Below are 26,079 nucleotides of genomic sequence, written 5' to 3'. Positions count from 1 at the left end.
CCATGCAGTTTCTGTTTGAGACCATTGTGTTAATGTATTTAGTCGATGGAAATTGTAAGTTGTATACCAAACCTGGAACTTTATTTCTCCATTTTAAATACGAATCACATGCCCGAACTAAAATCATTAACTAAGATGGCTGCGTACATACACGAGGCCTTGCACTACCTTAAAGTGCCAAATCTGCTAGAACCATAAAATGCCCCTCCCTCCCGTTAAACGACTTACCGTTCCATCAGGGTTAGAAACTCAGAATGAAGCTTTAACATGAGAACTGTTTATTAATAACTCAGTCTGATGGTAATTAAAATGTATAGTAGAAACAAATCTATGATAATTTGTGGGTAATTCAGAATACAATTTCAAGTCTAACTGAATAGGAAAATATATATTCAATACGTCCAAATCATTCTCGGCTCGGCGGTAATTATTCGCAAAGAGGATTCTAGGAGCTGAAACCAATAAATGCAATTCTAGTGGGAATTGATGAAATTTGAAAGTACGGGTAATCTAATAAAATATCTGAGTTAATTAAGGTAAAACACTATACGTGCAGTAGTATGTTACAATTGCAACGTGTGCAAGTGACTACCAGGATGATCGTGAGACTGTGAAACTGGCGAGATATGATTCTAATATAATATTGTTGTTGTCAGCTGTGGAAAAATAGAGATCAGAAGTGCTGACAGAGGGAAGCTTCCATTAAAGGAGACTTCCTGGAAGAATTCGCAAAATCACGATGTAGCAATATCGATAATGATTGTGGAAGCCTTTATAAATAATCTCATAAAAAGAAGTAAATTGATTGGTTGTTATTCTCGTGCATTTCTTTGGTGTGAGAAATCAAATTTCCAGTGGTATCATTTTGCCTCCAGTAGGAATAATGCTATCATTACAACAAGATATGCAAGCAAAGTGCATCCATACATCTAACTCACTCAACGTATACCGCTGGCTGTGATATGATTCTAAACTGTCATCATTTGCAAAACGAAAAACTGCAAAACCGCTGTTTCGAGAAAAATACATTTAAATGTTTATCATTCACGAAAGAAATTCAATCTTTAATTCTGCTGCATAACTTGTAGAGACGTTAGGTTATTTCGAAGCAAGAAAGATAAAAAAGGAGCAATGCCCTTGTCGGGACTCGAACCAAGGACCTCTCGAATACGCGTCAAGTGTGCTGACCACTACACCACGAAGGCATGCTAAGAAGGTGGGAGAAATGCCTTATAAACTATCATAAATTCCTCTAATCGAAAATGTATCTTCTCATTTTTTTATTGTTTTAGATAGGTGCTAATTTCATAGCATCAGCATCTTGTTAAAACTGCGAACCTGCACTATTCTCTCTGTAAAGTTACAAGCATTAGCAAGTTACTGATTATATAATAATTAAAAATGCACAGCGATTTTGTACTGTGCAATATTTTTTCTGAAATATCCATGCCATGTATCAGTATGCCACCTCTCATACCATTTATTCAGCGTTAGCCCTCCAATTAACCGAAGCTATTTATATTAGGATTAAACACTTGAGTGATTGTGAGGTTACTGATATCTATATTCTATTTAACATCAGTTAATCATGTACCTTAAAATTTAATGAAGGTTAATGTTTCATAATTTTAAAGGTAAAACCTAGTATATATGATATAAAAATTCATTTTTCACAATATGGTTTGGAGAAATTCTTGAAAATTTTGATTAGCAATACTTCTCTTTTTAAATTAAGTATACTTTTTCATGATGAACTTTGCTGATGTTTTTAGTTATATTAAAATTCTAATCTCATCATTCGCTTAACTACCTTTTGCTCTTCTGTTGACCTGCATGCTCGAGGTCAGTCGCTAAATGAAACCCGGGCTTATGAAATGATTGCGGTTACAGCGAACACCGCGTGTTCGTCGTAGTATTTAAGCTTTAAGAAGAATCATTTACCGCTCGTTAATCATTTCAACCAGCGTTGTCTCTCTGGAAAGTCTCAACTTTCAACGGCGCCGCATCCAACACCGAGTGAGACAGAGATCCTTTGCATCCATCAAAAGCTTGACTGAGAAATATCTTCGGAGACAATTTCTCTATTTCCTGCCGATGTTGAAACAGCGCTCTCTGCTCGGAGCTATCGGTAGCGCTGTTCGTAGCTACTAAACCGCAAATGATTATTAATATTTTTATTTTATTTTGAAAAAAAAGAGAAGTTTTTTAATTGAAAAATTTTAATTATCAAGTTATGGAGATGTGCGAGCATGAAATATGTCTGGAAGGAGCAGATAACAACTCAGGTAAAAAGACATTTGAATGTTTCTGACCACTGTAAAATCAAATCTGTTACATGAGGATTTGTCCAGAACGCTCTTTTCTATTATGCTTTAATATTGTTTAGTGTTTCGAAAACGTATGTGTTATTTATTTAAATTAACTAAAATTATTTAATGTTTTGAAAACATATGAAGTACTTATTTAAATTAATTCCTTATTTATGCTGAATCAGTCTGTATTTTTACTCTTTCCAACAGTTCTACATGGTATCCAAATTAGTTAGTGTAAATTACGAACGCGTATGCACGTTTAAGAAAGAATTAATAGTTCAGCATCTGATGATACAACGCTTATACTTTTCTCCCGACTGGGAAAATGTGATGCTGTTTCGGTGAATTCTAGCTTTGCTAGTATTAATATTTTGTACATCGCGCTTGTTTTGATATATACGTTTTTGTTTCATTTTTTTCTATATAAAGTACAAAAAAATCTTCAGGAATTCTACTCTTTTTTATTGAATTTGTGATCTGATGTCTGAGAAAAGACAAGGCAATATTAAGGTTAAACTGATTTTTAGATTAAATAAAATTAAGTTTAACGTTACAGATTTATTCGCTCTTGCTCTAATAATTGCCTACTCCTTTTAAAGACTGAATGTAAGACCTGTGTCCTGTTTCGAATCTAAAAAAGCAGTATATGTCATATAAAACTGTTATACATTTTAATTGAACACTTTCTGCATTTAATGTAAAATTTTCGTTTCATTTCAATTTTAAAAGCGTGCTAGAAAAGACTGATTATGTCTATTTTATACATTTGTTTCTAATTTTTTTAACTACCTTTTCCTGAGAAGCTTCTGTGAAAGTAGTACGTTAATAACGTGCAAATTACTGTTATGCACCATCTTTACCTTTGCTATGATTTGTCTCATTCTTTATTATAAATAAATCAAAATTTATGTGAGACGTAAATTCCAAATTTCTTGTTACAGATTTCCCGTTTAATCAAAAAATCTTAGAAAGTGGGAAAGATGATAACCGACCAGGGAAAGTCAATGACAAAAAATTCATTTACACCATAATCATTTTAGAACACATAATTAAATGTCATCTCTTGATTCAATGGTATACTTGCACAGTTGTCATAAATCACGGATATTTTACTCTCATTTATTTAAAAAAGCTAAAAATAACAGACTAACTATCAGAATGAGTTCTTTTGGTGTTTTTTTGTATATAAATGAATTGTTTTTATAAATTTCAGCATTACTTAATATTTAATGATTTGTTAGCAGATAAAGTTTGAAGTTTTCATTCAAAAATATAGTAATATCCCAGTATTAGCTGCTGTAGTATATCTGTTTTTAGTTACCAGTAGATTGCAGCGGCCTCAAAACATTTTTGCAAATTAAAGAAATAAAGGTTCTATATATTACAAAATATATATTAAACAAAAACATGCAAACAAATGGTTCTATTGCAGCTTCTTAAAGGCTTCTAGGACATCTTCTCGCGGTATTTCTTCCAGCGCGAACACAGTATGCATATATGATTCATATTTGTCCTGTCGTTCTTTTAAACACTGCCGTTCCTCCAATTTACTGGCGAACATTCGTTGGAAAAGTAATGCGACACAAGATCGACACTCGGAGGACTGAAAATGTTTTTGCTGGCACAAGATTGACAGTCCATTTCATAAATCTGTCTCTATTTAGCCCTATGTCGATCCTATGAAAAAATTCTTAAAAATAACTTAATGCCAAATTTCTTATTTTCTTGATTATGATAGACTTTTTAAATAATAAGATCTCTCTACACTTTGAAAATGTCAAATTTATGTTGATGCCGATCTTGCACTGTGTCGATGACATGTCGATGTCAAGCATATGCAATGTCGATTGTGTGCCTGTGATGACTCTGCGTTGCGGACAAAATGTGCAGTAATTCTCTTACTTATTATTATATCATTATTTTTATTTTATCTTGTCTATCATCGCTTGTAACTAGCATAGATCATGATCAGACAATTTCAATTCTACAATGTCTAGGCCTAAAAATGTTGTGCAGGAGGCATAGCAAGAAGGTGGACCGATACTGCACCTATGGACAGAGAGCAAAGCTTTATGCTGTAGTCGAAGCTAATTGATTTCGGGCTATCAGCCAATAGCCGTTAATCAATATATCATTCAGAGTGGTTCTTTTAATCTGTACATGATACTTTACATTATAAATAGGTTTCTTTTTTTGTTGCTATGCTTCTCTTGAAGATAAAATTAAGGCATTATTTTTACATGTATGAGAGAAAGAAAATACGCCGTTTATACTAACGGTGTATTTAGTTTCACACATTCATTTGATCACACATTCATTTGATCACACATTAAGCACAAAATGATGGCAAGTGAATGTGTGATGGCATTTAACAAAAGCCATCACACATTCACTTGATCATTACTTTGTTTAATGGTGCTAATGTCTTACTGTTTACGATTTATTATGCTGTATGGAGATTTCATTGTTTCAGACATTTTGTATTATTAGTGATTTTGTTTGACTGTATAGGGTTTTGAGCAAACTACGTTTGAAAAGGGGAACATTCTTGCATCAGCAGAAGATCAAAGAATTTTTATTTTATGGTAGATAGAGCTAAGATAACATATATATCCTTTTCTTTCATTTGACTAACGCAAATGTGCTTTTTTTCTTGTAGCATTGCCTTTGAAGTTTATCATGAAGGGCATGTCGATGGGGACTGTGATGTACAAAGTGCGCTCCCCCGACCGCTGGTACAGACGAAAATACAAAGTGGATATTCAGAATATGAGGCTGACCTACTCTCCTTCTACAAAACCGTTTTGGAAAGGAAAGATAACGACAGGTATGTTTTGTGATCACTTAGTTTCACTAGACTGAATCTTTAATACATGTATTATGTAATTCCTATTTTATTCAATAGCTTAATTATAAGGAGTACTTAAGGTAAAAGCTATTTATGTATTTCTTTAGCTAAAGTTTCTAGTAAAATCTAGATAAAAGTGATATTATATTTATTTGCAATAATAATATATGTGATACATTTTAAACGAATTTTTTAAAACTGTCGTGTATAAAAACACATATAATTTAAGAAGACATTATGAAAACATATCAAGTTTAATTTTTTTATGGCTGTAAAAAAAGTCTGTCTGAAAGTGTAATGCATTTGCAAAGTTAAACTTAATTCACTCGTAAGGCTATGCACATGTTATTAACCTAGTCGACTTCGCGATAAACAAATCTAACTATATGAATATTGATAAGAATAAAACTAAACATTTATTTGCAATATGACTTGTAGGTACTTCTGAAAATGCAACAACATAGCCACTGCTCCTTATTGGTTTTGGAGTCATGTATGATGCTTCAACTAAATTTAACGTCTGTGCAACCCAACTCCCAAATTAGGCATTATTTCTAAGCATTGGCAAAACGCCAAAAAATACTCGCTGAAACCAGCTTGGACTAGCACTGCTACTATGCGACTATACTGTTTCCCCGAAACTAAGACTTAATAATAAGCCCTAGAAGGGTTTTTCAGAATACCGCTAATATTAGTCCTGCCCCTAAAATAAGCCTTAGTTGAATTCATCAGCCAGACAGGATCCTTATTGCCGAATGACCAAGTCCTGAAGCTAAACATGCACATTTGCAGCAAACGTACTTGGTTTGGACAAATTATAATCTTCAGTATTCAATACGTCGAATTAGCAATGGATGTTTAGCACTTGATTTAATAAATTATAAGGATAATACATTTTGATGCCCGGATAAAATGAGTGCAAAAAAGAAAGAACTCTTCCATCGAATACAAGAAAAGTATTATAGAAGACTCCATGGATAAAGAAGTTGGATCTACAAATGGCCCGAGAGTGGTGATCAAAGTGTCATAACCTATGTCAACAGGCCGACAAGGGAAATGCCAAGAAGCGTAAGTCGGTCGGCAACCATTTACTTCTTGAATTGGAATACATCATCTGTGAAAGAAGAGCAAAGTATTTTGTTGTTCACAGGGCTGATATTCAAGCACTTGCCCTTGCAGTGGTACCACAGCTAAATATATCGCCAGAAGAATTCAAAGCATCACAACACTGGGTGGATGGCTTCCTTCAGCGATATGAATTGCCTCTAAGAAGATCAACAATACTGTTAAAAAGTGGAAGATACTGAAGTGATTATACGCATTTGCATCGATGTGTTTCATTGATGGCATCGACTTCTAAGTACCAAATTTCGAACCGGTGAAGTTAATCAGACTACCAATGATCTGACGGTTGCCTCTGCGATATACATTCTCTCCACTATTTACGAAAGTGCACGTATTACATGTATTTTGAAAGTTCGTCTAGATGAAAAAAAAACCGTCTATTATCTCTGACGGCAAGGAAGAGGAAATTGAACGTGTTTTAGGTATTTAATGCTCTTGAGACTGAAAATGGTTGGTGCACACAAGAAGCAAGTCGATTTATTTCCGTCACTTGTTTTGCAAGGTGGCCAAAGAAGTATGCTATTATGGAATTCTGCAACATTCACCACCCTAAAACCATGAAGAACTTCCTTGCACAAAAAAGAATTGATCAAACAATGATTATTTTATAAATGACTGCATATTTCCAAACTTTTGATACTGCAATAAACAAGCCATTTACGCACGGAAGTCAAGGACTATATTGAAAATAGAATGGAGAGAAATCAACTAGGAAATTTTGGAATCTTAAGTTACATGAAGTTTTTACTTGTAAAGAATGCATAGGTTAAAAATAACGGACAATTGGATTGCTAATGCCCTAAGAGCAGTCTACATGGACAAGAAGAGTTCATTTGAGGAGAGCTCAGTTGCTTAATATGGGAAGCTAGGACCAATTATTTTAGAGGAAATGAAATCGCAAAACCAGGCCGTAATTCGTGATCTGGAGGTTCATGACGGTGTTCCAGAAGACGACATGGCTTCATTAGAATAAATGATTTTGCTCATTTTTTAATGTTTCTTGAACGTGAATAAATGTAACGGTTTTGAACCTGACGAAATATGCTTCTTGAACATGAACAAATGTTAATTACTGCACATGAAAATTAAGCCCTAGCATGTCTTTTTCAGCAAATATTTTAATGTAAGACCGGGTCTTATTTTTGGGAAACACAGTATGTTGCCTAACTCTCTCACTCTTTCTGAATTTACGCCTCCGCTCGCTAGTTAAAATCCACTTAATTCGTATTCTGATGAGACTGACAAAAAAGAAGAGAATAGGGCAGAAATAACATAAAAATTACGTATTAATTAAAATAAATTTTTACATACTAACTTTTAGAAAGATCTTAAAAGCGTACAAATCAAAATTCTGGTTGGAAATGAATTTTACTTCCTGTAACAAAGATTCTGTCCAAATATGATCAATTTTTATAATATTTTAAACTATTATTATTAAATTATGTTATTAAATATTTTGTGAACTAATTGAAAGCATTCAAGTTCACTTCAAGGCATTTATTCTATTAAATAACATAACATTATAACAGTGAATTTTATGGTCTATAATAGCGTTTATTCTTTATTTATGGGAACAATATTATAGCTATCTATAAAAAAAGGAAAATTCACAATGATGCTAAATGAAAGTGGAAATAAGTAATAAGATTTATTACAACCGTTATTTTGGGAAATAATGCACTACTTTCTTTGTTCTTCGTTCTTTAAAACTGTATCAGTTGGAAGGGTAGGCAGAAGATGATGCAATTCCAAATTTTTAAGATAGATATTTTTTTTTTAAATTTTTATAATAATTTTAGCACAAAAATGTTTTACTGGCTTTAATAATAAGTTTAAAAGTCATTAAACGAGATTCATTTAATTAATAACAATAGCAGTAAGCCAATGACAAACAGTTCCCCACTCAAATTTTTTAGTTCTACAGTCCGCCTTCTAAATGATAAACATTATCATATTTAGATATGCTTTCATTTGATATAAAAGTTTCTATACATTTAAAGCAATCTGGCACTAAGATAAAATATTTCCCGGGGTGTCCCATCGTAAAAGTGGCTGCATCTTTCTGAAGAACAATTCTGAGCATGACGAAATGCGGATACATTTATGCTGGAATCCGCTGTGCGAGCAGGACTTTTCTGCTTTATTAATTAAAACAGAAAACTAGAAAACTAAAACGCGCCTTTCCTAACTATTCCGAGGCGTAAAAGTTCCCGCTTTATGAAGGTTATTTTCTCTAAGCTAAAACTAATCTCATAAGGATGCAGACATCTTTGAGACGAGGCATTCTTGTTATTCTGCTTCAGCCAATAATGGGCGATTGGCGTGAATGTGATGATACTTTTAGTGGTACGGTTATAAAGTAGTCGCAATGGTTGCATTAGTAACTATATTTAAGAAGCAGTAATGGATTTATGAAAAAGCGGCTGAGGTCAAGTGAAGGTGTAGGGCAACTCATCTTAAAACAAAGGATAGGTTTACTGAAAAAGTTAATTATCCTAAATTAGGAGGTTCTTTGGAACCCGCTGGCCTCATCGCTATTGTGACATACTTTTGCCACAAATATTTCCCATAATCCTACGCTTAGAAGGCAATGCAGAGCTAAAGGCTTTAAGTGGAGCATTTATTTGTCTACATTTGTCTCCTGAGTTTTAAACTAATACCACCATTTCTTACAAGAGCAGTGTCGAATCAAGTTTTATTCTAAATAATAATCGCATTGATATTCCTAATCAAGTAATTCATTATCATATAAGTTTCATATGAAATCAGTTTTATTTTGAGTAACTGGATATAACGACCTAAGGAACGATTTGGCTAAAGTTCGTGCTTAAGAGAAACATCTATATTAATTAAGTATGAGCTAGTAAAACGAAAAGGAAAATTTCTCAATTTGCCTCGGTAATAGCGATTCATTTCCTTTAAAACAGCAGTAATTTCATTTAAGTGTTGTAACCTTTTATAATATGGCATCTCGTATAACTAAAGATAATAAGAACGGAAATTTCCCTCTTTTCTAATTGGTATACTAAAAGACGAAAACCTGACTTGTTTAAACGCTGCAGAATAATCATACATCAAAAAGTAAAGATTTATCGAGCTTTGAAAAAGTATGAAAGATATGAACGTTTTGATATTGATCAAAATTTCAAAAAGGAGATCCGAAAAACTAAGAAGCAAATCATGAAAATGGTTAAAAGAAGTTTGCACAGAAACTGGACATTTCTATCTTTTAATTCCCTTAAATAATAACTTTTCTTTGAAAGACAAATGTGTAAAAACTACACTATACCTTCGCAGGAATTCGAACCCCTGATCTTCCGATAACTAGACGGTTGTACTACCAGTTACACCACAAAAGGGCGCACCCAGTTCGATGTACTTCAGAATTAACCTTTCGTTTAATTAAGGAAAAGATCTGGGTATAAAATCTCATATAAAACGACTACTATAAAATGCGTGCGTGTGATTATGCAAAGCCTCGAGGACTAAGGGGAGGAATGCCTTCGTGGAGGACTTCCTAAGGGAAACTGGCTCGTATACAGGTTACACATGGGAAAAACCACAAAAACGCTCATGCAGCCCGTTCGCGGCATTCGAACCTCGGATCGAACTACAGTGTTCAGCGACTTTACCGCTCGGCCGCTGGTGGACCCTACTATAAAATGCAAGTAAGATTAAGAAATTCGAGCAAAATGAGATTACTCTTTATGTACCACAATGTTTCTGAACCAGTCTTTTCTTCAGGTAACTATAAAGGATTCTATTTATTTAAATCAATGCTTTAAAAATTATGATTCCTTTCATGAAATAACATCGCCAGAAAGATTTCTTTTTCTTTTTTGCCTGGATTTAAATTAGCAGTGATTATATATGAAAAACGTAGTCAGGGATTTTGAGCAACAACATAACTGATTTTGTGTCTAAAAAATGTTCCTAGTAACACCAGAATTGAAACGTTTTATCGTATTTTAAGAGAAGAAAAAAATACCCTAGAAACTTGATTCAATTCAAGAAAATTTATCTTCGATTATTGGAGTCAATTTCTAAAGAATGAGTACTAGCTCTATAGGTAGAGCCAGAACAAATCTTCGTAAATTAATTAAAAAGAAATTTACACAGTAATTTAAAGTTACTTAAAGGAAAAAAAACTCTTTAATAATACTCTGAAGTTAATTTTTTACACATTTTAAAATTAAATATCTCAATTTTCTTTCATTCTTATCTATTACCCACTTTATGTTTGAACGTCACGACGACGCATTTTCGGAGTTCGAATTCCGCCCATGGCTGCCAAAAGTCCAGATTTTATTGCAACAGCGCTGACGTACATTTGGATTATTTTCATTACGTTGTTTTACTAAAGAAGGAGTAGCGGATATTGCAAATGTGGGAGAAGAGTAGTCACTCATATATCATCCTCTTCATGGAGAACGAGCATTGCTGAAATCATTTTCATGATCATGCCCATCATGGCCCAACGCTGTGTTTTTCCGCTGAGTTCGTTATGCTTTGAGAAGTCCTTTTTGCTACTACATTCCCGGAACAGGTTGCATAGTAGCTTTGAAAACATTTCCGAAGTATGATTGCTCTGTTTTCTCCGTGATCCAAATGAATCTGGGTCATTGCTCTCGTCACGAGAACGCCAGGTTCACTTGAGGAAATCCCCTAAAAGTTTGCGGTTTTTCAAACAGAGTATACAAAAGAAAAGTTTTTAATCGAAGAGAATAAGCTCTTCATAGACAAGGTCATCTGTGTTTGCCTGTCGTGATCTAAAGACTGATTTACATGCTTGATTACGAAGGATTTGTAACATGAATTCTGTGAAACAAGAAATTAGGAAGACAGGGAAATACTAGTCGAATAATTTATTGCAGCGTTGTGATTTTAGATTATATGAAATAATTTGTTATAAATTTGTATGCTTTTATTATAGGAAAGCAAATTTTTATGTCGAGTGCCTACATTTTGTTAATAAATCGAACTGCGCCTCATAGAATATGAATATCTCGGCCATCGTTTGTCAACCTTTTCTCAGCTTATGACCACTTTTATTTATTAATATGTTCTGCTGATCACTTTAATGCTATCCACTTCGAAAGCAATTTTTTAGCGTATGTAACAACCAATGTAGGAGTGTACTTTTGTTTTTAAAATACGGTAAATTAAAATTCATTTAATTTCATCTTTCATCTTAAGTTAATAGAAGAATATTTATATTTGTTTTAATAATTCAAGGTTATTAAATCTCGGTAAATTTTAATTTATTAATTAAAAATTATATAAATTTTGGGACTTTTACTCAGGGGGATGAGCCTGCCGATGTCTGCATAGCTGTTCTATGTTTGGATTAATGCTAGTAAAAAGCAGCACAATGATAGAGCTTTAAAATCTTTATTTTGTAGCTTTAACTAGAGCGGAAAGTCCATAGATAGGGTAACCGGTAATAAATTTCATAAACTGCCAGTTATGGAGGAAAACTTCATAGACCTGTCATGTGTAATTTCCTAATTCTCAGACATATAGCTATAACAGAGTATACGCAGTTAATTTGAATTTTAAGTTGTCTTTCTGGAAATTTAGGAGGATCACATGAGCAGGCTTTGGGGACCATTCGCGATCTGCGAAGCTCACTAAACACCACGATGGTTCGTTTTGGGTTTTGATTCCGTCGAATGAGCTGATTGAACGGACATTTTCATGATTTTGATCATGTGTAACATGAATACGTATTCTGTTTCTCTTAGAAAGCATACTTTCTCTTAACCATAGTTAACTTTAATGCTATAATCAAGTAAATTTTAAAAAATAGAAACATTTATTATAATCTTTTTACCCCGCATGCAATCATTCGAAGGAATTTTTCTTGACATTTATAGTTGATTTGCTTCTGAATTAAATATTGTCCAGTTTTTAACCTTCCATCTCTCATTTTATTTTATTTCATTTAGTTATCCTTTGGGTTTTATTAATTAATTAATTTTATTACTTATTCATAGAGTACAGTATTTTTCTGCTTACGAAAGTAAATTTTCAGTTTTTAACTTTGCTGCATTACTCAATATAAAAGTTGGAAGAAACCTAGCAACATTACCACGCTGACTTTTATGAAATTTATTACAGTGTTTTGAGTTTCTCATTAAAGAGCATGTTACTTTATATAAAGCAGCATATAATGTAGCCTAGAAATTATTTCTTTAAAAGTGTTGAAAGGAACTAAACCTACAACTAAATTCAAACAAAAATATGTGAGAAACAGAACGTGTTTAAGTCATCTTCCTCATGCTTCTCGGGAAGTGATTTCCAAATGTTGCCCTTGGGAAAAAAAAAAAAAAAAAAAAAAAAAAAAAAAAGACACCTTCATTTATTTTTCAAACTTTATCAATCTGTAATTGTTTAACAAATTTAGAGAATTAAAATAAGCTATAAGCGCACTTCCTATGAGTTCGATTTTTTGTTTTTAGTAACATATATAATGATATAAATTAAAATAAATTATTTAAAGTAGTAAAATATGTATCTTTTAGATCCTATGATTTCTTCTTTAGAATTTTAATTTTAAAATTTTATAATGCACATAATAATTAAAAATATTATACTCTTAAGTTTACCAACTGATATATAAGTTTCTTGCTTTTTGAGTCAAATGAACTATACGAGTGCAGACATAGATTCTGTAACAACTGAGAATGGTATAGTTATAGGACACTGGACAACGTGCATTTAAATTGAAACATTATATCGTAAGATTACTATTTATGGGGAAGAGAAATCGATATGCGTGTACACAGCGTTCGTTTCCTGTGTGATTTTCCGCAGGGAGCTGATCTCCGTTGTGATATAATTTCGTTCATTTATTCAACAGATACTTCCTTTATGACATATTCAAACAAACTCCGCTTAAACTACAATAACCTTGAAATACTATACTTGGAATTACTTCCGTTTGTTTCATTAAAAGGAGATTAGAGATTTAATTTTAGCTTCATATTTAATTCGTTTTCTTGTGGTGGAAACAAACTAATTAAGAAAATGTTTCCTTAAAAATTTTTTAAGGTTTTTTTTTTACTTGGCTATTGGTTTAAAATTTAATTTAGGAAAAGTTTTACAACTTTTCATATTAATTAACAGACGAAATTATTTTTAATTAAAATATTGTTGCGCGTTATTTTCTTCCTTTGGTACGTTCGTTACGGGGTTCGTGCGGATTTGGAGTAAATAATGACAACACGAGTTGATGAAGTAGCGAAACACACTTTATTTAGCCAATCAGGACAGCTCCAAAGTCACGTTTTACAGTCGTCGAAGATCTACTATACACTCGCTGGAACAATCAGCGACACAGCCTTCAGATTATAAGGCTATAACGGTGGAGACAGCTTCACTGCAAAGCACCAGAATACAGCTCCCGATTCTGCTCGGTCGTTCTCGGAACTCCAAGTGCTCGCGACACTGTCCACACTACAACTCGCGACGCACTCGACAACGCACAGAACACAGCTCTCGATTCTTCTGTTCAGTCTTTCCCGGAGCTCAACACGCTCTCTCGAAATGATGCTCTAACCGCGATATACTACGAGACTCTTTCGGTGCACTCGACGACCCACTCGGCACTCGCTGCCTGGCTGTCAACTCGATCGACTCCGCACGGACTGACTAATTCGAGACTAAATACGACACTTACTCTCCGCGTTCCAGCAGGGTTTATATAGCTTTCGGCTTGTGTTCGAAAATATTCTGGGCTAAACCGGTAAGAATTCGTTCCAGACGGTTCGCCATCTGTCCATGGTATATCGCCAATTATGTCGCCAAATGGGGAATTTCTCACCAAATGTGGCAACCCTGCCGGCCCCCCTGCCATTTTATGGCAACCCTAAAATTGCTTTGCGGAGAAGCTATCTTACCGCGCCTACACATTTCGTAACAATATGATTAAACTATCATTATTTTTAAACATACTTTCTTACTACAAGTAAAATTTTAAAAGCATCGTAGTAGAGGTCAAAAAGGATAAAGATGAGTGAGAAAATCTGCATATTCATACAAAATAAAATTTGCTCTTTTTTTTTTTTTTTTTTTTTTTTAACTACAGCGAGGAAGTTTAACTGTTACCTAAAGTATTTTGAATTTTGGAATGTACACTGCGCCAAAAAAAGCGGGGGATAATTCTATATCTCCCGTTCTACTGGGTCGCTTATCAAAATTCAAATTGTGTTTTTCATGTCTCGAAAGCGCGACTTAAGATATATATTAGATTTATAGATAGCAATTTTCTAAAATAGGTATTTTGACACAAAATCGGACTTTTTCTGAAATAACATATCAATTTTTTTCCCATATTTCGGTTCTACGACTCAAATGGTGCATAGGTATTAAATTCTGTAAACTTTAGTCAGAAATGTACGTAGAAATTTAAAAATTTATCTTGGCGCCTTTTTTTCAGTTCGCGCCAAGAAGAATTCACTTGGAGAACTTCTTAATACATATGTCAACCAATTTTCCTTTCCCTTCCATTATGCCGGAGCGGAAAAAAAAGGGGCCTCGTTCCTAACTTTTTACATTGTGCAAGTGCATAAGTTACATCGTTCCTACTTCTAAATAATTTTAGCAAAGTGTCTAAACCACATTTGATGTTTCATTGCTTTCATCAAATATGCCAAATTTCAATATATAAATTCGCATATATCTTCAGAAATTTTTAATAAAAACTAATTTTTTGCAGGTATGCCTAGAAGTACGTCTACTTTAAGATAATGTTAAAAATTTTCTAGATTATAATTCAAAATGTTTTTGAAAAATTTATAAAAATTATTTAAAAATACAAATTTTAAAAATAAATGATAAAAATGGGTGAATTTTATTTAGAATGAACCTGAATTTCGAAATGTGAAAGGAAAAATCCAATAAGTTAAAAAAAAAAAAAAAAAAAAAAAAAAAAAAAAGATATTAATAAATATTTGCCAAATTCAATTAACATTGAGGAGCTAAAATTTTGAGAGCTAATATTTTAAAAACTACTCGTATGATTTTTACAAAACTTGGTAGTTTGGTGCAATTTGAGTCATAGAATTGAAATATGGAAAAACATTGGTATGTTATTTCAGAAAAATTCCGATTTTGTGCCAAAATACCTATATTAAATGCCAAAATACCTATATTAAATACCTATATACAATGCTATATATAAATCTAATACCTATCCTAAGTCGCGCTTTCGAGACATGAAAAACGCAAGTTGAATTTCGTCAATCGGCCCAGTAGAAAGGGAGATATAAAACTGTCGCCCCCTCCCTTTTTTTGCCCACAGTGTACATACTATTGCCCTATTTTCTCTTGCAGGACATCATAAAAAATTAAGAACTTATATAACCGTGTCTTATAATTGGTCCATCAATGTATATCATTTAATAAATCACAAAGGTCACAAATGACAATTGTGCTTTTTCCAAAACTTAACTTTGCGAGAAATAAGGCATTTCACATGATTTTGCAATAATTTCGAAAAAATTTCATTTGTAAAAAATAAATCTTGTCTAAATATTTGCGCCATCAATTCGTTTGCCAAATAAATTTGTCTCGTACGGAAATAAAAATTTTAAAATGTTCATACCTGCAGGTGACAAATAAGAAGGAGATAGCTCTTTCCGAATTTATTTATTTACATATTAAATTTTAAAAAGCCAATACGTTATCAATTGAAATAAAATTTTATAAAATAATATTTTTCTGCTCCTGTAAATCTCATACTGAATCTTGTTTTGTCAAAAAGTCTTGGCAGATAACAACGTTTTACTATCCGAAACAAGCTAGCTCTTTCTGCATCCGAAAGCTAAAATGATTGATCGCTTGGCAAAAATTGCATTCCATAAAAGAATCTAAATAGTAAGAGCAATCACTGGGATATTAAAATAATTAATAACAATCTCTATAGCACTTTTCAGAGCTGTTGGAGTATTTTTATTTAGCAAGTAATAATTTAGAAGGATCATTTTTTTCTTTAGTAATCATCTTATGGTTAAAAAATATAATTTAAAAAAATTTTTGTGACAATTAGCATATAATTCAGACAGGAAGGCTAGCTTTAATAGTTTTTTCCTTTAACTCAAATCTGGTGGAAAAGGTTTTCAATGATAAATAAACAGTATGAATGAAGTAGAGGTTCAGTTATACTTGCTATTAATGTTATCTTTATTTATCTATAGTGTATTAGTATTTTAAACATTTTAAAACCATTTTAGAAAGATTTCTCTAATTATATCAATGATAAAAAATTTCCCGTATATCGATCACCGGTACCTCGGTCTACTTCATACTTTTATTGTAGTAGTCCTCAGGTTCCAGGCTACTTCTTTCCCCAGAATATACTTTTCCGTTTTTCCAAATCACTATTGACTTAACTGTGATTTATGGTACATTTAAACGAAGAACTCAGTCTCAGACCATGTTTTGTTTCACGGAAATGTCTTCAGTTTCATACGAATAAAAATATGTTTTGCTTATTAGCGAAATATAGCGCTTCTTTTTTTTCGGGGGGGGGGAGGTCGTCAAGCTATATTAAAAATAGGTTGACTCCCTCCCCCCCAAAAGGAAGCGCAAGTTGTTTAATTTCATAGATTGTTTTAAAATACATATGAGCTGTCTACCTAAGGAGGAGGGATTGACTTCATTGCCTTTTCTTCATATAAAACGAAAGAAAACGAGCTTCTGTTGTCTGCTAATTGTATTTGCTTACTTTACAGAAACTGTGCAAGCAACAATGAAAATTATAGGAAAAGAGGGAAAATCCACTTTATGATGAATGTCAATATAAAAATGTTAAATGCGATAAAAATAATATAATATTTTTCCCGAATATTTTGAAATATCTTTTAATCAATTACAATTCATGTAGATAATGGAAATGTAAAGTGATTTTGGCATACTGTAGTTATAACCAATAATCATTGCGATGAAATTGGCAAAGAAGATACTCAGGCACGTGGTCATTGACTTGAGAGTTAAAGTATTATGCAGATCTTAATTTAATGATAAATGTTGCTGAAGCCATGTAAATGAGATGAAATAAACACAGAAATGGAAGTTGGAGATAAATATCATTCGATAGTATTTTTAATAAGTGTTTAGAAACGATTCAAGGAACGGAATGAAACTGTTCTATTTTTGAAGTATAAATAAATAGAATGTAAGTCACGTAATTTCAGGAATGCCAATGAACATGAATACAGCTATGATTCACTTTTCATTCACAGAGAGTTTGAAATGACACCATTCTAAGTAACATAGTTTCATTTAATGTCTTTCGACATCAAAAAAGTAGAGCATTAATGAGTAGAATTGTAATCGGAAATTTCGAGATATAAATTACTCCATAAAAAAACTGAAAGAAGTGCATTTTAAAACATACTGAACCTAAACTTAGCGTTTGATATTTGTACATTTTTAACTAATTTATATCTGTCTTCCATGCGTATGTATATAAATACATATTCATTATAAATATATATATGAAATAAAAAAGAGAAAAATACTTAGCAATGTTGTTAGGCGTAGAACGTAGCTAAATATTGAAGAGGAAGACTACTGATTACTTAGAATACTGAAGTGGCGATCTACAATAAATAATAAATTTGGCTGTCGAAGGCAGGTTTAATTCTATTTTTATTTAAATTCACATTTAGATTCACAATTCACTTGGCACTCTTAATTGTGTCTATTTTCAGAACATTTACATTTTAATACAATTACGACAGGAACAAAACACGGCGAAATGGCGTCCAGGGAGCAACAGCGAAGTTAGCATTTATCCAATATGGCAGCTCACCAAAGAGGAAGTTTTGGTTTACAAAGGTTTTAGTTCTCAAGAGTTTAGGTTCTGAAATAACTACGTCATCAGCGTTACGCAAGCTTCATGGCGTAGATTAATCTAGAAATGACGCAGTGCCGAAATGTTTTTAATATTTTTAGAATAAAAGAAAATAACTGAATTAAAATGAGTAATTAAGAGGCTGTCATTAAACTAAATAAGCTTATTTACGTATTCTTTATTTTACACACACACACACATATATATATATATATATATATATGAAATAATAGCAAGGAAATAACGGAGCAGTGTCAATGCGTACGTAGCTCCATATTGAAAAGGAAGAACTCTGATTGCGTTGTATGCTAATATGTTGACTTCGTAATATTTAAGAAACTTGGCAGTTGAGGCAGTTTTAATTCTATTTTTATTTTCCAGTTGACGTTTGTGGCCACAGTTCGCTTGGCACTCTAGACGTGCCTATTCAAAAACATTTAGATTTTCGATATTATTGCAATAGGAAGCGGCATAGCGAAATTACGCCCAAGCAGTGTAGAGAGCAAAGCTGAAGCTCGTAGCTATGCAAGATGGAAAGCACACGAAGAGAAAGGTTTTGGTTTGAGTTAAAGCTTCAGTTCCCAATTGTTTCGTCGTCAGCGCTGCGCAGGCCGTGCAAAATGGAATGATCTAGAAATGACGCAATCGAGAGAAGTTATTACGATTTTTAGAACAGAGAGGGAGAACTAAAGTTTTACCCGTTATTTTAAATTATAATATTGATTTATATATTTTTTATCTTACACACACACACACATATATTATATATATGTAATGACCTTTGGGGGTTATATATTCTCTTTTCTTTGATCATGTAGTTTGCTTAGGCTTTCTACTATTTTTCTGTTATTTGTTTAACAAGGGATGTAACTTTAAAAGATGTTCTCTCTGCTTTGTTGAAAAGTCCTTCCAGATGATACACTTTTTCATGTGGTTGCACGAGGAGGTTACCAAATCCTGAAACTAACTACTTTCTTTTGTTTTTATCTTTGTATTTCTAGCTTGCATATGTGTATCTGCTTCTCACCAAGGATCAAACGTAGGTGAGTTGTTTGTTTCTGATAAGGCAGCATTAAAGACAAAAAGGAGCAATGCCGTTTTCTGCAATTTTGATTATTTTAAGGTGTACAATAAACGAATATGATAAACCATATTTTAAGATAGGAGTTAGTTACTCTGCATCAAGTATGTTATACTCGACAACCACATGTGGCCCTTCCGATCCCTGAGAAAAAGCAGCAGAAAAATTAGCCAAGAGCCACAATTTTGACCTGCCTGCTTTAGAGGCTTTTCACATTTGCCATCATTTACAGCATCACATTTGCCATCATTTACAACATCACATTTGCCATCATTTACATATTTGCTGAAAACAGTCTAAAACAGCCTTGAAATCTACTCTTTGGTAACGCTTCTATAGCGATGGTATGCTCAGATTCTTCAAACTGCTATTCTTTCAGTTTGGATTTCAAGCAAGAAAGACTCTGAGCAATGTTGGGTTACTCTGTTACTATATCTGAGACGGATATTAGAACACAAAAATGTGATATTTCCAAATTGCTGAATGACTGCTATTTCGAATTTCATTGATGTTACATATCTATTACAGAAATAAATTGGTCTTGTTACTAATGAAAACATTAAACTTGATATTTGATATTTCCAAAGGCCTTGAATATTTGTATCTTAATTTCTTCTCTCTGTTTCATAAATCAGGCAATAATTCTGAAACTATTTTAATATTACTCTGCTTTATACATAATGAAGTCATTCATATTTTCAAAATCCCGATTTCGTTCAGTATAATTTGTCGATCTTTTCTTAAATAAATATTTTGAAATACTCTAAACGGGGGTCTATTCTGATACATTTTAATCTCTGTTAACATAAGAAATCTTTTGGCTGTGATTTCATTTCATCCTTTCTTTGTGATCCTCCATGGGTATAATAATCTCTGCTATGAGCATTATTATTTTAGGGTTACTGCAGGAAAATTATCGAGAGCCTTAGAAAGTTTTGTGAAGTTATTTATTTTATTTCAAAGTGGAGAGCTGCATCTGCAAGGTATCACTGCAGTTTCTTCCCTTTCCCAGATTTCTAGAGTTCATTTACATTAATTCGCGAGTTAGAAAAATTTAATTTGGATTTATTCGCTTTATAAGGTATATAGAGATTAATACCTTAGGTAAAATATTTATAACTGAACACAGTATTATATATTTCAGCCTTAGTGCTTCTGATAAATTGCTAATTTAAACTTTACAGTGTTACATAATTGTTTTTAAAGCTTAGAGAAAAGGTTAGGAAAAATTGTCCACTGATTTTTGGCTGAAACTATTACTGTAGAAAAATATGAAAAAGTAAATAAATATCAATCTAGAAATCTACGGATTACAGCCTAACAAATGAAAAGGAGAGTTAAACGTAAAAGTTTAAGAAAACTAAAGTATATTTATCGAAGGCTTTTAAAACATAAAATTTCATACAAATTTTTCGCTTCTCTTCTTAAATAAAATAATATTTATTATTACCATATCATGAAAGTAAGTCTTTAATGTTGAATAGCATTAAACATCAAATCAAAAATAATTTCAGTTTCAAAATGTCTGGTTTCCTCCTGCGTATTTTCTTTTTAAACGAAAAATATAGTAATAAATAAATAAATAAATAAATAAAAATGTAAAAAAAAATTCGAAAGGTTTCAGATTTTAAAATACTTGAGACTTGTTTCTTAAGGCGCATTTTTTAAACATTTTGTCTGTTACTTTATTTATTAAATATCACGTTCTTCACACTTAAACCATAAAATTCAGTTCAGAGCAATATCGCAAAATAGTTTTAAATTGAGCATATCTTTAGAATTTCCGATACAGAGTCTCGCGCGTTGGAGATAAAAATGTTTTTTTCTGTACAACGTTGCTATTGCTTGCTTTTAAATCCTTGAGTGTGTTAATCAAAAATTCGTTAAAGTTTTACAAAATATGAAATCGATAATAAAACAAATTTCAAATTTCAAATTTGGTCTTCCACATGCTCATATTCGTTGGAGGATTACGTTATTCAAAATTCGATGACTCTATGTACCGTTGTTTTATCATAACTTGAGAAATATACATACATTTATGCAGATTTTTTATTATTTAATTTCTTCAAATATAATGCAGGGCTCTAACACTTGGTGGCAACAGTTTGAAAAGTGAAGTGGACATTTAATAGTGAGCCAACGCAAAATCGCAAAACGAAAACAATAGTCCTTTAGAGACAAAGCTCCTTTGAACTAAAAAGAATAATTTCGGAAAATTGGAAGATGTTTGCACCTTTTGGGCCAAATTAATAAAGGAAAATATTAAATAAGTTTGCAGTTTTTCTACCACAAAATTTCGTCATAAGCATACGTAAAAGAAAAAATAATGTATTAGATTGGAAATGTAAAGAAGAAATATGAGATATGAGAAATATGAGAAGAAATATAGATGAAATGTCTTTTGAAATGGTTATTCAATGCCGTATTTAAAATATAGTCTTATGGTAGCGAAAATAAATAAAAGAATTGCTTCAACGTAGTCTGCGGCCCACCAGCGGCCGAGCGGTAAAGTCGCTGAAAACTGGTAGTTCGGTTCGAGGTTCGAATCCCGCGAACGGGCTGGCTGCATGGGCGTTTTCGTGGTTTTCCCCATGTGTAACGTGTATACGAGTCGATTTCCATTAGAAAGTCCTCCACGAAGGCATCCCTTCCCTTAGGCAGATAGCCCTCGTGTGCTTAGCCATAATTAAATACACCACACTACCATTACCATAATTCGTATCACTCGTCCAACGTAGTCGGCAATAGTTTCTGTTTATCACTCATATGATTTAATCGAGGTTTTTACGGCGTTTGATGCTTCATTAATATTTTATTGCATTAATTTTCCTAAATTAAGCAAAAACTTAGTCAATAAGTGCATTGTGAAAGTTTGCGTTATTTTATATCTTATTTCTGTGTTTGGTGAAAAACATAATTCGAACTATCCTTACAAAAATTTCTGTTTCATTCATTAAACATCAAATTTATTTAACCAATGAATTTAAATTTTGTATGGATTATTCGAAAGTCTTCTCCACCAGATACGGGAATAAAAGAATCAAAATAATACAAAACTTTGGTAACTAATTAGATTAGCTTATAAACAATAAAATAACTGCAATGAAATTTTGATTAGCTGAAATTTGCTATAAAATACATAGACATTTTAAATCATTAATGATATTAATAAAATAATTAATTAAAAATTTTTGTATTTTCTGTTTCTGCAATATATAAATATATTTGTATATATTGCAAATATATATATATATATTATTGTAGTTTTGTATTACAGATTAAGCTAAGTTAAAACATTTAAGGTATTGAATACATGGAATTTAATACGCAAATACGTTTTATACTCAAATATTTTTTTTAATTCATAGATAATTGGAAAATATTTTTTTCTAAATGAGTTTATGAATTTATATAGTATACATAAATATTTCGATAAAATAACTACTTTCATTAACACCTTAAAAAGAAGCCTACGCGAATTTCTCGACTGTAATATTTTGTGTTTTTTCTCATTTTCTCAGAAACGCATTTTTGCTGTTTTTGTGGGATAGATGTTTTGTGTGGTAAAGTTTACAGCTATTTATGCAAACTTATGTGAAGGTTGAAAAGTTATGCAGAAAAGAAAATTGAAAACTCTAAGCCCACTCTCACGTACAAACATTTTCTGACGCATTCTCGTTAAAAATGTAACGAATGAGAATCTCCATTCGCCAGTTTCGGAAAATGTGAGTTCTAAAAATGAATACGTAATGATAACAAAAAAGGTGGTATTAAAAAAAATAAACATGTTTAAAAATAAGCTGCTTCAGTTTTCAATGCAGTCTAGTGAACCATTTCAATGCCATCGTTTCTGAGTCAAGCTGCGGTTTATTTTTAACAAAATTTGTTCAAAATATTCTTCATTTGTCTCATTTTTGTCTAAAAACGTTGCGTGTGCACTGAATACGTGAGATTATTAGTTCAGTTCTAAAAATGAGAGTTAAGAAAGTTCTTTGTTGTAAATTATTTAAAAAATGCATAATTTAGTGATTAATGAAATTTTGATAGCAAAAGAAAAATATGCGAAATCCAAATGTAAATCTTAAGGGATGATGATAAAAATGATTTGAATTTGGGATAAAAATAATAAAGACTCTATGAACATATATTTTTGCCCAGCAATAAAAATTATCACACTATATCGGAATTGTTTTGAGCTTTTATATGTAATTAAGTCTTAGTTTTCTTTTCTGTTTTTTAATAACACCGGACGCTTTATTTAACAACCGTTAGCCTTGCACCACTACAAGTGGCTGAAAGTGGTGGCCACTTCATTATGGATGCACCTGATAGGTGGACATCGTTACCTCCTATTAAGGGACGGACGGTTATATTCATGCCTTCTCGGGAAGTTGAACTCGGGCCCATCATTACAGCAGTTGGAGGATAATTGCAACAATACTACGGACACACATCATTAGGTGCGTAACGGATAAGAACACCAAGTTATGACGTATTGAAGTAGACATAGGTTTAGAGACTGGTTAAGTTCCACTCTCCACAGCATAGATCCTATCCATAACAATATAATTGATTGTATACTTTTTCATACGGATTATTATGTAACAATTATTGTAAAGATGACATTGTCGAGTTAACATTGTAATATTACTATCATTGATTCAATGAATGCCGTCGGCGGTGGATAGTAGATTCTTTTCCGTTGCATGGACTAGCTCTGATTGGTGTAGAATATTAGGTCGGAGGTCCATGCGACGGCGTTTCAGTCACTAACCACTGTACCGGATGAGCGGCACTCACATATGAAGTTTTACTTTACTGAAATCCAAAGACAAGAATAAAATATATTTTTAGAAAAAACTAAATGTCGAATTAAGCATATGCTAAATTGTATTCATTTCGATGTCGAATTTATCTGAATAAATAGCCGACGAAGGTCGTAAACACATGGAACTTAAGGAACTGGCGGAATAGATTTATTAATAATTTATCATTTCTCCTTAGGTGACGGATCAGTGTTTAATGGTGCTGTGTTAGGCTACATACAATCATCTTAGGAAATGTGTAATGAGTGCAAATCGTAATATATACTTGAAATCAAACACGAATTTATTTGGAATTCTATGAAATATTATAAAAAATCGCACCAAATAAACTAGCGATCTACAAATTTTATTAATCTCATACTCCTAAGATAAAAATAATTCTAAGCTGTATCTCCTATAATATGCATGCGCTTTAAAGCCGATGCAGTTACGATGTTGAGCTCTACAGAACCTAGTGAAACTAGACAGAACGACAAATGAGAAAACCTCGCATTCACGAGATACAGGATCATATACATGCAAGAAATCGTGAGTCTTTCTTTGGCATATCTCTAAGTATCATTTCGCGTATCCTCTGAGGTATGCGTATCCATTGTAGATCATAGACTGTCATCCGTCCAAGTGCAAATTAAATTTAGCCGCCCTTTTTTACAGAAATATAGTATGTTTGATAACCATTTCGCATCCCTTAAATTTGGCCGCCAACGTGCTGTGCACCATCTTACTCCCCGCTAGGATCGGCTCTTTGCATACTCCAATTTGGAGACCACGGAAATAAACTATGTAATCTATAATAAGTTTTAATGCTTTGAAATAATGATGACCTCATTGGGCCTTTTTACATATTTCTCAAACACTGAATGTGTCCATTTTCGTGACGCGCAAAATTCTTTATATCAATAGAGAATTTATTGGAAGGCCGGTCGATGCCACAATTGAATGCAGTTAATAAGGCAGTTATTGCCACCTTCAGTAAGATAATTTGTGTACGTTATTATCAAAGAATTATAATTATCGAGACATTTGCAGAATATCTCAGTCAAAATCTGCCATAAAGATTAGAATCATTTACGAGAAAATCTCAATTAAAATTCGCCACTATGCCGTATAGACTGTGTAAGGTAAGTAAATGGCCTGTTAATTCAGGGATACATTAATTTTAATCCGATGTGACGTTTCCTTGTGGGCTTTGATGAGGCACAGATACTATGGATATAGTCAATCGTTATGCACTAGCAGCTATGTTAGCAAAACGGATTATTGCATAGTTATCTATCGTATGAGTAAAGGTGGACAAACCAAGATTCTGAGAAAAATCTAAACGGAAGAGGAAATATCTTGATAAGTTTCATTCTTTCAGTATAATAAATTTTTTATCAGTTGTGTACTTTCATTTATGAAGTTTAAAACGTTTCACGATATTATGAAAATAGTCAGTAATCATAATCATGTATCTATAAAACTGAGCAGCTAAAAGCTTTTCATAAGGACCTTTAAAGTGCCATAGGACCATAGAACCATAGAACGTAAGGACCATAGAACTTAAAAAGAAGTTTTCTAGTTCCCAATAGAAAACTCTTTCGCTATACTTGCTATCGTAGAACAATTGTACTAGATCATTATTTATACTTGCACATTTGACTTTTTAAGGAACATATTTAATGTTCTAGAAGCAAATCTGATTTTTTAAAAAGTTAAAAATTTAGTGCGTCTGTAACAGAAGTAGTACTGAAAAATTGTATAAAAAAATTTAATTGCAGTACTAGCGATTTTAAATATTTTATGCATTTATTTTAAGGTTTTTTAAAGTTATTACTTATCCTGTCTTATAATATCTTTATTTTCTTGTTGTTTCTCATTGATGTCAAAATTATCAAACTTTAAAACATTTTATTATTTTCTTTATCTGTTGATTTTGAATACAACAAACTGTCTGAATATTTGAAATATAGTTTCTGTATTTTAACTGAATCTGACTCACTGTTAAAACTGCCCGGCTGGTAAAAAAGAAGCTTCTCATTTTC

General features: G+C 32.4%; 1 protein-coding gene across 3 annotated transcripts in view; it reads left to right on the top strand.

Annotated features, from left to right (window-relative positions):
- Positions 1–26,079, top strand: part of LOC118195068 (1-phosphatidylinositol 4,5-bisphosphate phosphodiesterase zeta-1-like) — a 139,603-nt gene that overhangs the window by 51,621 nt on the left and 61,903 nt on the right. For 2 of the 3 annotated variants that reach the window (XM_085812760.1, XM_035366301.2), the window contains exon 2: positions 4,972–5,139. In XM_085812760.1, coding sequence (XP_085668886.1) covers positions 4,972–5,139 — 168 coding nt within the window. Of the gene's footprint in view, positions 1–1,982; positions 2,286–4,971; positions 5,140–26,079 lie in introns of those variants that run through there. The other variant, XM_035366302.2, reaches the window with a different exon arrangement.

The sequence above is a fragment of the Stegodyphus dumicola genome, chromosome 3 (genome assembly GCF_044657685.1).
Source record: "Stegodyphus dumicola isolate Sdum_Otavi_A_Nest chromosome 3, ASM4465768v1".
Classification (NCBI taxonomy): Eukaryota; Metazoa; Arthropoda; class Arachnida; order Araneae; family Eresidae; genus Stegodyphus; species Stegodyphus dumicola.
Note: the sequence above shows the minus strand (reverse complement) of the source record. Positions and strands in the feature narration are given on the sequence as shown.